The sequence below is a fragment of the Accipiter gentilis genome, chromosome 7, assembly GCF_929443795.1.
Source record: "Accipiter gentilis chromosome 7, bAccGen1.1, whole genome shotgun sequence".
NCBI classification, from domain to species: domain Eukaryota; kingdom Metazoa; phylum Chordata; class Aves; order Accipitriformes; family Accipitridae; genus Astur; species Astur gentilis.
This window is the reverse complement of record NC_064886.1, coordinates 10798604-10813392: the sequence shown is the minus strand read 5'-3', so window position 1 is coordinate 10813392 and position 14789 is coordinate 10798604. Positions and strand designations below refer to the sequence as shown.

The window sequence follows — 14789 nt, the reverse complement described above, 5'->3', positions numbered from 1 at the left end:
GGTTTTGTATGGGTGAGGGTGAATGTGTTGTGACCTCCAAGGCATGAGGCTCATACAGGGATGTGTCTGAGAAGAGTCGCTGCTCCTGCAAGGGGAAAGCTAGTCTGCATTCATCCCTGATTAGATAGGAGAGATGGAAACCAGCTTCGTTAGTGCTGCTACCTGTTTGGCCAAGGCCAAGATGCCAAGAACCCATCCCTCCCTCCCTCCATCCATTCCTCCCTTCCTTCCTCCCTTCACAAATAAGTGGACAGGACTGAGGAGATTATTAAATCTTTATTAATGAAATATATATCACAACAGCATGTTTGCAGCATGGAGGAGTCTCGCAGTGGGTAGGACATGGGGATGGATGCTGTGACCAGGAGATGTGACAGCTAAAGGTGTTTGTAATGTGCTGCTGGCTGGGAGGATGCTCTGGCTAATCTGTTGAGAAAAACGCTGCAGGTTTTCTGCCTGTTGGTGGTTTGGCAGGTTTCAGAGCAGTGACTTGTTTCTGGCATAAGTTGTGGCAAGGTCGAGGGCTTCTAGCACTCAGTTGTGGGGGCTGTTGGTCCCCTGGCTGCTGGCCATGCAGGCTAAACTTCTCCATTGGCGTTGGTGGGTTTTTACTGAATGGGGCTTCCCGTGAGAGAATCCCTCCCTTCTGCAAAAAGCAGATTTGCCCACGATGTGTGTTGTCCAGTCTGCTGCAGCACAGGGCTGCCGGTGGATTTTGCAGTGGCTGTTGGAACACCTTTGCTGCCTGTCCTTCCCACTGCTGGCAGCTGCCACCCAACTCAGGGACAGCCAGACAGGCTGTGAATCTCCATGTAGCCATTGGACCAGGCTGTAAGCTGCAGCCATTTCCCTGAGGCATAAGCTGTGCTGTCCGAGGAGCAGATTAATGTCCTACCATGCCACTCTGCAGTGGGGAGGCAGGGCGAGGGCAGGGTGAAGGCAGACGGGCAGGGTGAAGGCAGACGGGCAGTGAGTGCTCCAGTGGCCTTGGCTTAATCTGCGGCAGCTGAGAGGCAGTGCCAAGAGCTGGAGGAAGAGGCGACTGCCAGGGCTGGCTCTCCGTGGGGCTGCAGGGTGTTTGCGTTTACTCCTTACAGCATTTGAGATAAGGGTTTCTCTTCCTTTTTTTTTTTTCTTCCTTTTGCTGATTGATGTTAGGAGTAACCATCCACCCTCCATGCTATAAGCAGGAAGCCTGAGGACAGTGTACCCCAATACCATCCCCAAGACCCTCCCTGTCCCCTCCTGGCAGATCTGCTCACCCTGGACAGACATGAGTCCAGCTGCTCTCCAGCACGTGGGGTGTCCACCATCCTCCTGCCTAGCAGGATCCTTTGCCTGGTTATCCTTATAAATCAGAGTCTTTCCTGCTGTCTAAGCCTCATCCCCTGCCTGCAGCTTAATCCTGGGATTTCTTACCCAGCCTGCAGCGACAGGAGGAACATTATTCCCTTTGTCTCTGCCGCAGCTGTGTTTTGAAACCTGTTGCCATCTCTCCCCTCAGCCTCCCCTATTTCTTCATCCTTTGCTCCACAGCCCACTTGTTCAAGGTCTCTTATCTGAGTCTTCTTGTTACTGTCTGGACACCTTCCTCGTGATCTGTGTCCTTGTGGGGCTGGCCTTGGGACGGCCTTGCTGCTGTGGGGGGAAGGATGGTTCCTGCATTGTATCGGGTGCCCCCAACGCTGTGTTCCCTTTGTGAGGCGTTTGCTCTTTCTGCAGCTCTCTGGTCCTGACTTGCGTCTGCCTGGTGATTCATTGCAACCCGCTGATCCTCTGCTATGGAGCTGTTGCCCTTCCTCAGCTTGTACTTACATAGGGAATGGCTCCAGCCTCGGAGCAGTGCTCCTTATCGGGCTGCATCCCACAGTCTCAGACGTCTCTCCCAGGGCGCTGGGATCCTTCTGAACCTTCTGCCATCCTGGCTGGGAATCAAGAAATGATATGCAAAGAAACAAAGCGAAAAAGGCTGAGAAGTGTTGTGATTTGCCTGAGGGGCTCGAGGCTGGGGTTCAAAGGGAAGGCAGCACAGGGATTTTGTGCTTAGCATGGGGCCCAGGAGAAGCAAGTTCCTGTCTGTGTCTCTGCTACCTGTCTCTGATGGCTTTGTTTGCATGCCCAGGTCACGGTACTAATGCTCCTCTCCTTGTTCTGTTGCAGACTCTGCCATATTCCCCACCATGGGTGACATGAAAACTCCAGACTTCGATGACCTTCTGGCAGCTTTTGATATTCCTGACATTGACACAAACGAGGCCATCCATTCTGGCCACGAGGAAGCTGACGCTCACATCAAGCAAGTCCCCGGGGAGCCGGGACCCCCTGACCACGTCCTCCCCCACACAGATATCACTGCTGTCAGTGTGATTGTGAAGAACACTGTCTGCCCTGAGCAGCTCGATGCCCTGGATGGGCGCAGTAAAGATGGGCATGTCATCGGGCCCCGCTTGCTGCAGAATGGCTTTGGGGCCACCGAGATGCCCAGGTCCCCCACCTCTAGGTCTGTGGAAGCTGTGGCATCCTCCAACGGGGAGTGTTGGGTGAAGGAAAAAGGCCCCAAACCCCTGGATATCTTTGCCCATTTTAGCCCCGATCCCAATGAAGACAACGCTGCCAACCTGATTGACAGACCACGGGAGTGCAAGCCGAAAGAGAAATCCCTCGCCGTGCCCTCCCTCTCACCCTCTCCCACCCCATCGCTGGACTGCAAAGAGCCCATGGGAGAGAGCACAGAGAACCTGGCCCCGGCTTTCCCGCAGTCCTTCGAAACAAGCCAGGCAGGGGGTGCAAATGGGTCCCCTCCTACCATCCCCTGCATCAAAAAAGAGGAGTCTGACTCGGAGGAGGTGGGCCATGAAGCCAGCCCGAAGGGTTTGGCTGCAGCCTTGGGTGACAGTCCTTTGGATCACCTGAAATCGGTCACTGTTCGCTACTCCACGGATGATTCTCCTATCACGTCCTGGCCTGGTTCTGACCCAAACCTCGACAGCAGCACCAGCAACCTTCCTGAAGTGAAACGCTCACCTGCCAGCCCCCGGGAGCCGTTCTTCAAACCTTCCTCGCCAGTGGTACAAAGCCCCAGACTCCCCACTTCTCCAAAGCAGCTGGACAATATTGCCCTCAAGGAAGAGCAAGAAGTTCTGGAGAAGTCAATGGGAAGTCCACAGAGTATGTCCAGTGCTGAGGAAGAGGAGGAGGAAGAAGATAACAACAATGATTCCCCTTCTTCCAATTCCTCGCGGCCCCTGAAAGTGCGGATTAAAACCATCAAAACATCTTGTGGCAGCATCACCCGGACAGTGACCAGGGTGTCATCAGATTCAGAGCCAGGCTCCACCAAGGGGCCAGCCGAGCAGAGCTCTCAGGAGACCTCTCTTGAGGGTGCCGGCTTCTCAGCATCAGCAGAGAAAGAGGAAGGGATCATGCTGGAGATGCCCAAGGAGAAAATGGAGCTCTCCAGCCCCTTGAAAACCGTCGAGGGGCCAAAAATCGTCAGTGTTCAGCTTGGCAATGGCACCAAGCTCAAAGGGACTGTCCTGCCTGTCTCCACCATCCAGAATGCCAGCAGTGCCATGCTGATCGCTGCCAGTGTGGCTCAGCAAAAATCCGTGGTACTGCCAGCAAAGACGGGTAAAGCCGTGGCCAAGAACATCATCAATCTGGTGCCGCAGACCCTGCCCAAAGCTGACACCAGGACCAACATCAGCACCGTGACACAGACCACCACAATCACCACCACGGCCAACCAAAAAGTCAACGGCACCACAGTTGTGATGGTGCAGCCGCAGAAGCCTTCCCCTACCATTGCAGGCACGGTCATTTCCCGGAGCCAATCCAGTCTCGTGGAAGCCTTTAACAAGATCCTCAACAGTAAAAACCTCTTGCCAACATACAAACCCAACCTGAATCCTCCAGCCGATGCCAGCCTCACCCTGCCTCCCTTCGGCTACCGCTGCCTGGAGTGCGGGGACTCCTTCGCCCTGGAGAAGAGCTTGGCTCGCCACTATGACCGGCGAAGCATGCGCATAGAGGTAACCTGCAACCACTGCACCAAACGCCTTGTCTTCTTCAACAAGTGCAGTTTGCTCCTGCATGCCCGGGAGCACAAGGACAAAGGCCTGGTGATGCAGTGCTCCCATTTGGTCATGAGGCCAATTGCTTTAGATCAAATGATCGGACAGCCGGACATCACTCCCCTGGTCTCAGTGACCTCCTTCCCCGCTAGCAAAGTGACTGGTGTGGCTCAGGATGCCTTGGCCACAGCCAACGGGGCTCAGGACCTCCCCATCTTGCCTCTGAGCAACAGCTCGGAGCAGACCAACTACAGCTGCTTCAGGTGCCTGGAGTGCAAAGAGCAATGCAAAGACAAAGCTGGGCTGGCTGCGCATTTCCAGCAGGCAGTGACCACGGGGACGACCAGCAGCACGGTACGTGAGTGGGAGGGCAGTGGGAGTTGGATGTTAGAGCCACAGCAAACCATCCCTGGGGATGCGGGACAGAAGTGGAGGCCTCTCCAAATGTAATCTAGGCAGTGCCTGCCTGTGCACGCCTGATTCCTCCCAATGTAAAACTCGTGCAGGAAGGAAAATGTATGAGCTGGGGTTCAGTTCATGCCCACAAGGCACTGGGTGGAGGGAAGGGAGACTGTTGTTGGTTGTTGGCGGGTGATAAAGCTGCCTCATGGCTGCAGGAGCTGGGGTGTGGCAGGGAGGGAAGAGCGGGTCCCCGAGCGTCAGTGCCCTGCCTGCTGGCACCCGTTGTGAGATGTAACTGTCCCCACAGAGCCATGTTAGAGCTGTGGGGGCTGCTTCCTCTTTTGCCAACTTGAAGCACAAATGGAGTCTGGAGAAACCAGCATGTGTGTGTTGGGTTTTTTTTTCTTTTCCCCCTCTTCGAGAGCCAACCTTGAGATCCTAGGCACTTCCTGCTGCTGCCAACACATCCTGGTTTGTTAGTGCAGGCAGCATCCAGCAAACACACAGGATTAACACTGCCAAGGGATGACCTTTAAAAGGCTAGGAGGGAAAACAGGTCCACAGAGGAGCCCTGTCCTCCCTGTGGCATGTCTTCACCTTTCCCGTTGTCCAGAGACGTTCAGCCCCCTTGGCTTCCTTTGCATAGAAAGAATTTGCTGTTTCCTGGTAACTCTGTTTACTTTGAAGCTGCTGCTGTCACCAGGACGCTGTTCAAATGCAGATATTATGGTCCTGCTGCTACAGAGGAGGGCTGCTTTCTGTTTGAAGGTCACCAGGAGCACCAAAATTCACTTACATGGATTGTCCTGAAGAGCTTTCTTTTAACAGGGGAGGATTTTTTACTCCCATCTCCTCTCCTAGCCTTGGTATTGATGGAGGGTTTGGGACACAGTGAAGACGGGACATCCACACTGGGGCTGTGGCAGGAGCAGTGAGAAGGCACAAAGAGGAGGAGATCAGGGGCAGGAGAGCTGAGGGCAATCGTCCTATCTCCCTGTAGGCACCTACTGCCTGTGAATGCGGCAACGTAATATTTCTAGCTCAGAGAGGGCCCATCTGTGAGGAGTGCTTGAGCTTGGAAATTAAATGTGAAGTTGCTGGCAGGGCAAAACCTGTGAACAGCCTTCACCTACCCAGAGTACCTTTGTCCCCGTACCCAGCAGATGGACTCCTCCCTAAACCAACACTGCCTACAAACAGCTTTTTTTATCTTTAAAAAAAAAAAAAGAGACCCAGGGGCTTTCCTCGGCACAGTGAGGGATGGGGATGGCTAAAGCCGTAAGCCTCTGTAATCCTCTTCCTCACACGCCACCTTTCATCCCTTCTCCCTTCCCAATGTGCCCCTGTGTCCCTGCTTCGTCTCCCAGGCTGTCTTTAGCTGCTGTTCCCTGTCCGATTTCTTGTTGCCCTGCTTCCAAAATCACCCTTGAGTCCCTCTCGGCAGCGCTTTGGACCCCAGTCTGGCTACCGGCAGTGAGGGGAGCCTGAGGAGAGCTTGCTGTGCGTGGCATCTGGCTGGGAGCTGCTTCTTTCCTTCCTTGCCCCACCTTTGCTCTGGTTATTGCATCTTTCAGGGCAGCTGCTATTGGAAGCCCTGTCCTGTTTCCTCGAGTCCTTGTCAGCTTCTCCCCTTGATATCCACGTGTCCGTATCCTGGCATGGAGTTGGAAATAGTTTCAAAATGGTTTTGACAGCTGGTTTGAATATGCCCCTGGTCCCTCTGGTAAAACTCCCTTGCCGAGCTGCTGGTCCCCAGCTAACCCTTGGCACACACTGCATCTGGGACCCATCTGTGATGAAAAGCCTGGAAAAGGCATCTTGTCTGCTTGCGAAACGCCCTCAACAATTACCCAGCAAGCTGGCACAAGCAGATTATCTCCTACAACGTGCCCTGCAGGGTCCCAGCACTTCTCTTCCCCGGTGGCACGTGGCTTGGGGCTGCTTTGGGTGTTGCAGGTTGTTAGCCCATCCATCTGTGGAAAAGGCTTAAAAGCCCTTTTGTACACATGTGAATGTGCCAGGCTGAACCTCTCTCGATGCTCTTCTCCCCCCAGGTTTGTACCACGTGTCCCATGATCATGTCCAATCGCTGCAGCTTTAACGCCCACCAGCGGATGCACAAAAACCGGCCTCCCCACGTCTGCCCCGAGTGCGGAGGGAATTTCCTCCTGGCGAACTTCGAGGCCCACCTGAAGGAGGCCTGCCTGCACTTCTCCCGCAGAGTGGGGTACAGGTAGGGCACTGCGGCCTGAGGTCAGGGCAGAGGGACCTGGGGGAATGCCCAGGACTGGAGGGGAGAGTCCCAAGTCTGCAGTGGGTTTCCATTTTGCAGGCGGGGCAGGAATCTACATTCCTTCTCCCCACTGGTGCTGGCTGCAGGGCTGAGGGTAAACGTCTCGCTTTACCCCTTCTCTGGCCCTCACCCTGTTAACCCCAGGGGAATTTTCCTCCTCCTGGGACCTCCTGGCCACTGTTTCACCTCAGTCAAGGCTGGCAGCATCAGACCCCTGCAATCTCTCCCTGCTCCTTCTGATGAGCTGCCTGGGCCCTGGTTCCACCAGCAATGGGCAGGACTGGTTGCTCCAAACTGGAGTTTTCCCAGAGCCCAGAACTGGTTTGGATCCCGTGTCTCTTGGGGCAGGGGCTCATCCCAAGTCCCGGGGTTGGACAGGGAGCAGGTGTGGGCCCTTGTGCTGCAGTTTCTCTTTGCTGTTAGCACTTTGTGTGCACCAGTCTCTGCAGCACGGCTGAGCTCCCCTGTGCTGTTTGTAGCCAACCCCTTGCCTCCCACTCTCCTCTGCTCTCCAGGTGTCCCAGCTGTGCTGTGGTCTTCGGCGGGGTCAACTCCATCAAGTCCCACATCCAGACCTCCCACTGCGAGGTGTTCCACAAGTGCCCCATCTGCCCCATGGCGTTCAAGTCAGCCCCCAGCGCCCACGCGCATGTCTACACGCAGCACCCTGGCTTCAGCAATCAGCAGTCCAAGTAAGTGTTCCCTGTGAGCTGACGTCTCGACAGATACCACCAGAAGAGATCACTCCTAACAAGTAATAGGACGAGAGGAAAGGGCCTCAAGTTGTGCCAGGGGAGGTTTAGATTGGATATTAGGAAAAATTTATTCACTGAAAGGGTTGTCAAGCATTGGAACTGGCTGCCCAGGGAAGTGGTTGAGTCATCATCCCTGGAGGTATTTAAAAAACGTGTAGATGTGGTGCTTAGGGACACGGTTCAGTGGTGGACTTGGCAGTGTTAGGTTATGGTTGGACTCGATGATTTTAAAGGTCTTTTCCAACCTAAATGATTCTATGATTCTAAGAACCAGGAGCATCCTTGGTGGGTGGGACATTGGGGGAAGAGCTCAGCACCAGTGTGGGGAGCTGCATCCATCTCCTTTTTACTGTCCCATCCCTTGGCCTGGGTAAGACTGCGTGCAGGGCTGCTCTCAACCCTCGTGCCAAAAGGGTTCTTCTAAGATTCTCTTGATCCAAACATGGGCTGTGCAAACAGTGGTGTTTTTTTCCTCCAACAGAATGATTTACAAGTGTGCAATGTGCGACACAGTCTTCACCCACAAGCCTCTGCTCTCCTCCCACTTCGATCAGCATCTGCTCAACCAGCGGGTCAGCGTCTTCAAGTGTCCGGACTGCCCACTGCTCTTTGCCCAGAAGCGCACCATGCTGGAGCACCTCAAGGTAATGCTGTGGCTGGGCTTGGTGCTCTTTCCACAACCCCTTGATATTAATATTTGAGAACTGTCCTTCACCAGGGACATCTGGGGCTGGGTTAAGACTGTCAGTTCATCACTGGTGCAGCAGGACCCTGAGATCTGGTGCTTGTCCCCCACACCCTTGTCCCAAAGCCTGAGGAGATGAGCCTGTCTGTGCAGGCTGGGGCCTGGGCATGGGCAGGCTTTCCTTCTAGCGTGCTGCAGTGCTGGAGGGCGAAATCCTGACCCCAGACAGCTGCCAACACCCTTGTCTTTGCTTTCCAGAACACTCATCAGCCCCAGAAACCCAAGGAAGACCTGGCAAAGAAGGCGGCCGTCCTGCTCACGCCAAAGCAGGAGCCTGTCGAAACCCCTGTGTCCAAGATCTCAGAGGAGTCGTCGTCCTCCACGGAGGAGGATGAGCCCCCCAGCTCCCCGGAGCTGCGCAAGACCAAGCGAAGCCGCTTCCAGCGCAAGACGGTCAACAAGTCGAAGGGCAGTGGGTGGACGTGCGGTGTTTGCCACTCCTGGTTCCCAGAGCGTGACGAATACGTCTCCCACATGAAGAAGGACCACGGCAAGGTGAGGAGAAAGCTGGGGGCTGCAGCTCCAGCTCTGTCAAGCACTTGGAAATGTGGGCAGGGAATGTTTATGGCACAGAGCAGTGGGGCAGGACACCTGGGTTCTGTGCTGGGCTGGGACCATGTTCTGCCACAGTCCGAATATTACTTCTCCCACTGATACAAATTGAGATTTTGGGGACCAGGGACGATACCTGTTCTGGTGAACAGCAGAGATCAGATACTCGTTATCCAAATGTGCAGCTGTGTGATGGGCAAGGAGAGGAAAACTGAGGCAGCACCGAATTCCCACGTCTGGCTTCTCCGTGCAAGCAGGGACCCCTGCTCTCAGGCCTCTCGGCTCGCTGTGCGGTACCCACTTGCCTCTCTGTTTCTTGCAGTCGGTGAAGAAGTTCCCGTGCCACCTGTGCGAGCGTTCATTCTGCTCCGCTCCAAGCCTCCGGAGACACGTGCGAGTGAATCATGAAGGGATCAAGCGCGTCTATCCCTGCCGGTACCCCCAGGGTTTGGCTGGGAAAAGGGGTCTGGTCTGGTTTAAGAGGGGTGACTTTGGTTTCCCCCAGTCAAGCCGTGGTGGGGAGTATAAAGGTACAGATGGTTGAAGCATGATGGGGGTTGAACAAGTGTCTGGGAAGTAGGAGGGAAAGGAGCTACTGGGAAGGACTCTGGGGTTTTATACCCTCTAGAGGAACGTGGATGAGCATGTTTGTGGTTGGAGTCAGGGGTCAGGATGCCGAAGCCAGCTTTCCCAGGGGACCCAGGGCTCAGTGGCTGCACAGCCGTGCTGGAGCAGGCCTGGGGCTTGACTCCTCACTGTGGAACATCACTTCATTGCCACCCTGCTCTGGCCCTGCAGGTACTGCACAGAGGGCAAAAGGACCTTCAGCAGCCGGCTCATCCTGGAGAAACACATCCAGGTGCGACATGGGATCAAGGCAACTGACCAGACGAAGAGCCAGGAGGTCATTATTGCCCGAATAGGGACCGGCACCACGCAGGTACACGAGGTCTCTATGGTTTCTCGGGGTGCTCGCAAAAGGCTGGAGCCTTGTGGAGGTTTCAGGCAGGGTTGAAGGCATCGCCGTGAGTCCTGATCCTGGTTTACTCTTGCCTCCATGCCTCCTGCAGTGCTTGGGACTGGCAGCTCCTCCTGCTGTGAGGCCCAGTGCCTGCTGGGTGGGTGCGGGCCCTGTCTGGGCACAGCTTGCCTAGCTCCCACCTCTCCCTGCCAGCAGGGCAGGGACTGAACTTGGCTGGCTCAGCCTTTTGCTGTGTGCTGGGAGAAAAGGCAAAACATCCCGTCTTGCTTAGAGCCTGCAGAGGAGCCGCCCCAGGCTGCAAGGGGCAGAGGCGCCTGGCACGAGGGGTACAGGCAAGTCAAAGGCCATTGTGGGAGCCCCTTGGCTGGGATTACCAGCAGGGGCACAATTCTTGGGGCCGGCCAAGGCCCGTTCAGCCTTTATCTGAGCAAGTATCTGTAGGAGCCTGTTGGGAAATCCCTGAGCAGGTTGGGTTATGCCAGGAGCTGCTCAAATCGGGCACCCGTTAAAGCTTAGCCAAACCGTTCCCGCAGGTGTCCAGTCGGAAGCGGAAGCTGTCCTCGGACGAGGGCGACTCGTGCAGCGAGGAGCCTGACAGCACCACCCCTCCCTCCAAAAACCCCAAGGGCGACCGCAAGGCCCCCTTCCGGTGCCGAAAATGTGGTTACCTCGCCAGCAGCTCAGCCGACTTCCAGGAACACATCCCCCAGCACCGGACTGACGAGAGCTCCCACCAGTGCCGGGAATGTGGGCTCTGCTTCACCTCCCAGGTCTCCCTCAACCGCCACCGCTTCATCACCCACAAGAAGAAGAAGGGAGCGAGCGAGATGGAGGAGCCGGGGCCCCGGAGCCCCCTGGAAGGAGGCGCTCAGCACGCGGCCGACGGCAAGCTCTCCTGCAAAGTGTGCGGCCGGTGCTTTGACAGTCAGCTCAACCTCAAGACGCACTTCCGCACCCACGGCATGGCCTTCATCCGTGCCAGGCAGAACGCAAGCCCTGAAAACTAGGGCCCCGGCAGAGGGGGAACGGGACATGTATATAATCAGCACAGAGCTCTTTGCAACACAGGCTGCCAGTGCCCGCCTGGTATCCCCCTTCCTCCTTCCCTCCTCCTGGGCAGCATTTTGACGTGGGGTTGGATCAAAGAGCCATGAAGAGAGCTGACAACCCGGCTTGCACAATCCGGCCTGACTCCCTGTGCCTGGCTTGCTGAATCGGCTCGGCTGGCATCCCCCTAGGCCGGGGGCCTCGGCCCACCCTGGTTTGTGGCCAAGAGCCAGAGGAAGGCAGGATTTCAGCTGCCTTATTGTACAGGAGGTGAAGGGCAGAGTCCGGACTTGCTGCCCTGCTCTCGGGGAGACCAAATGGTTTGTTCACTGTTTGCTGCTCTGTCCTCATGTGGGGATGTGACCCACCCCACAGCCGCTTGTGTCTGCGGGGAGGGACAGTGGCCTTCCTCTTACGGGGACAAGGATGGGAGAATGACACCTCCCACTCCGTGGCTGCTGTTGGCAATCCTGAGTCACGGGCTCTTCTTCTACACCGTGGGTCTCTTCCCAGCCGCTCTGTCCAGGAGGTGCCATGCTGGAAGGGAAGCCTGGCCAAGACAGGGGCAGCCCTGGGGGAGCGCTGGAGCTGGGTGGGACCTGGGGACCAGGGGAGACTTCTCCATCGCAGGACAGAGATGTCTGTGCTGACAATGACATCACAGCAAAATCCGCCTTTATTTTTTTTTCTTCTTTCCCTTTTGAATGTTGCTTATTTTGTATTTTGCTGGGAGCCGTGGGGAGAAGAAGATTCCAGACTCATGGCTGGTCTCCATTGTCACAGAGAGACCACCCAGCCCCTCCTTGGCTCTACTCACCTGCCAGCGGTGCGAGGTCCCTCGTCACGTTCACTTGCACTAACTCGAGGCGGCGCCGGCCTTTGGACGTTCGTCGCTTCGTGCCCCAGGATGGCTGCGCTTGGGGCCCCAGCTGGCAGCCTTCCCTGGGGAGGAGGAGGAAGAGATTTTCGTTTGGCAGAGGAAAAACAGAAGCCAAAAAAAGGCCTCTGGGTGAGATCAGCGCGAGCCCGGCGGCACCACGACACCCCCCCCCAGCACCATGAAGCTGCACTGAGGGGGGAAATCTCCCCATGCCCTGACCAGGATCCGTGCCGGCCATGAGGAGGGAAAGCCACTGCTGAATCCTGTTACAGACTGAAACGCTGACGGTGAGTCTTGGGGGGGCTTTTCCCAGGGGCACTGGTGTCACCCACTGACACCCCCCCTCCCCCTGCCCCCTTCCCACCCAGCTCTGGGGGTTGAGAGCTCTGCTACCGCCTGGCCTGCAGGCGGCTTTGCGGCTGCTCCTCTTCCTCGGCAATCCCCTTCACGGGTGCAGAGCGGCTCGGGACCACAGGGCTGGACCGAGTTTCCCCTTGGCCACTGTGAACCATGTCCCCACACTCATGCGTGTGTGAGAGCTCGGTCCTGGCACAGCAGGGTCTTGCCTGCACGGGGCTGTCACCGTGTCCCCCCCCGTTACCTTCGGGGAAGGAGAAAAAAACAGCCAGAAAAGAAACTTTCTACTTTTTCTGTTTGTTTAGCACCTGTGCTTGGGGTAGGGTGTTTGTGTGAGTAATTATTTCAGTAACTTAACCTTGGGCTCCTTATTTCCTTGTGAATAACCTCTAACACGCTGTGTAAAGTTGTAACATACACTAAAAGTGACAAAAAAACCAAACTACTGTTGTGATTTTGGGTTTTGTTTTGGTTTGGGTTTTTTTTTATTTTCTGGGGTGGGGAAAGCTGGTTTGCCAGGGTTGGGGTTGGGTTTGGGGTTTTTTTCCTTCCCCCCCCCCCCCCCCCCTCCTTTTTTTTTTTAAGTGGAAGGGGGTAATCCTCCCCTTCGCTGCAGGTGGATTCAGCTGAATGGCACACACAGAGGCGGGGGGGCGGCTTTTGAAATAAAAGGAGAAAAAAATAAAAGCAACCAGCGGTTCCCACAGACCCTGGGCCAGGTCACCCCCCCAGTGCTGAGCCTCCCCGCTGCTTCCCCCACCTTCGCCTCCCCGACCCCCCCCTCAGCTGTATTGCGTGGGGCTGTGAACGTGTAAATGATGTTTAATAATAGAGAAGAACCTAAAGTTTCTATGAGTTTTAGAGGAAGGAAACAAAACAAATTGCTTTGTAATCTTGGTTTTCAAGCACTTCAGTGCCTTTAGATTGACTTCTGTTAAAGCGGGCGGGGGGGTGTCTGTACACTTGTTTTTAGGGGTTGCGATTATGCTACATTAAAACTACGGGCACTGCAAGAGGCTCTCAGGTATCCTTTATTCTTGTAGTAATAATGCAATTAAACTTTTAGTGGTTTAACCCCTGCTGTGCCCTGTCTTGTTTACATGGCCCCGCGTGGGTCCCAGGAGGGGGGAGGGGGTCTGTGTCCCCCACCCCGTCACAAAGGTGTTGGTCCTGCCCCAAAATGGGGGTGGAAGGGGCTGAGTGCCCCCCCCTTCCCTCCCTGCCACCCCAGAGAGGCCTTAGGGCTGCTCTGAGCCCCTGCCTCCGGCAGAGCTGGTGGCGTGGGGAACCCCAAAATGAGGTCTGTGATTGCCTCTGACCAAGGTTTTAGGATGCCCTTGGCCTGGGGACCACCCCCTCCTTCAGTCCCTGATTATTCCTCCTCCTCCCCCCCCCCCCCCCCCCCCCCGCAGTGGTTCCTGGCCACTGGCAGCCAGCATTTTAAAATAGAATTTTTGTTTTTTAATGCTAAATAATCAACATGACAAATAATTAGTGCTAAACAAAGAGACTGAGGACATCCAGGGTTACAGGCCGGCGCGCTGGGTGAGGGGAGGCACCAGGAGCGACAGCCACAGAGGGGACAAGGGCTGGTGGGGGTGTCACCATCTGACCAGCAGGACGGGCTGAGACTGGGGGGACAGGGGGTCCAGGGGCATGTGTGTGTGGGGGGGGTGTCACTGCTCTTAAAGCAAAGAAAGAGGCTGGAGAATGGGGGGGGGGTGGGGGGCTGTGGTGTGTTGCAGGGGGCCCCTTGGAGCCTAGGCAGCTGGGAGGGCGGTTAAAACTTTTGGGCTGCCACATCTTCCTTCCTTCCTTCCCCTGGGCCTGGCAGTGCCAGGCTCCTTCTGCCCTCCTGTCCCATCCCCTGAGCATCTCCTGGGCAAACCCATGCCAGGGCTCCAGGGGAGGAAAAGCCCCCACCACCAGCCCAGCTACAGCTGCCCAGCCCCTGCCTGACACTTGAAGGCAAGGAAAAGCAGACAGAAATTATTGCAAGGCAGGGGCAGGGAGAAAGCTTCACAGTCCCAAATTTCTGGAACAGAGTCAAAAAAAAGAAATAAGAAAATTGCTCGAAAGGTGCAGGAGGCAGTGTCAACACCCCAGGTGGGCACCAGCCTCAGGGGAACCCAACCTTGACGTACCGGCCGTGGGTGCTACAGGATGGTGCTGGAGCAGTGACCTATGCTGGGTGGGACGAGGGGAATTTCAGCTTTCATTAAAAGGTGGGGAGGGGGGAAGGGGGTGGTGTGAGAAACAAAGAAAGGGGCCAAGGGTGGGAGCCAAGTAATGCTGAGGCTGCGGTGGAGGAACATGCAGGGAAGGGCCATCAGGGTTCACGGCTGCTGCCTTCAAGTGGTACCGGCAGAAGGGTCAAGTCGCAGCAGACGCCAAAGGGTGGGGGCCAGGCCCACCCCCCCCACCCACCCCCGGTCCCAAACATTTCATGAGATTGTGGGAGAGTTCACAGGACACCAATGGGCGTAATACTGACGGGAGGAAGAGGCAGCAGCGTGGGGGCGAGCGCTACCCCCACGTCCCAAGGCCCTTTGCTGGCTTTCACCCGGCCACCGCCAGACCCTGTGCTTGCATGACAACAATGGTTACCGCGTGATCCATTTTGCTTTGATTTTTCAGGAGTGGGTTTTTTTCCTGCTTCGACTGCTTCAGGTTTTTTTTCATTTCATTTTGTTGAGTCTTGCC

General features: G+C 55.9%; 1 protein-coding gene across 5 annotated transcripts in view; it reads left to right on the top strand.

Moving 5' to 3' along the window:
• ZNF687 (zinc finger protein 687) overlaps window positions 1-13160 on the top strand; it is a 30863-nt gene extending 17703 nt beyond the window's left edge. For 3 of the 5 annotated variants that reach the window (XM_049806091.1, XM_049806092.1, XM_049806090.1), the window contains exons 2-9: window positions 2161-4427; window positions 6530-6708; window positions 7284-7460; window positions 8005-8167; window positions 8467-8763; window positions 9143-9255; window positions 9619-9760; window positions 10336-13160. In XM_049806091.1, the coding sequence (XP_049662048.1) occupies window positions 2181-4427; window positions 6530-6708; window positions 7284-7460; window positions 8005-8167; window positions 8467-8763; window positions 9143-9255; window positions 9619-9760; window positions 10336-10809 (3792 nt within the window). In that variant the 5' untranslated portion in view covers window positions 2161-2180 and the 3' untranslated portion in view covers window positions 10810-13160. Of the gene's footprint in view, window positions 1-951; window positions 1112-2160; window positions 4428-6529; window positions 6709-7283; window positions 7461-8004; window positions 8168-8466; window positions 8764-9142; window positions 9256-9618; window positions 9761-10335 lie in introns of those variants that run through there. The other 2 variants (XR_007506741.1, XM_049806093.1) reach the window with 2 other exon arrangements.
• The last annotated feature ends 1629 nt before the right edge of the window (window positions 13161-14789 follow it).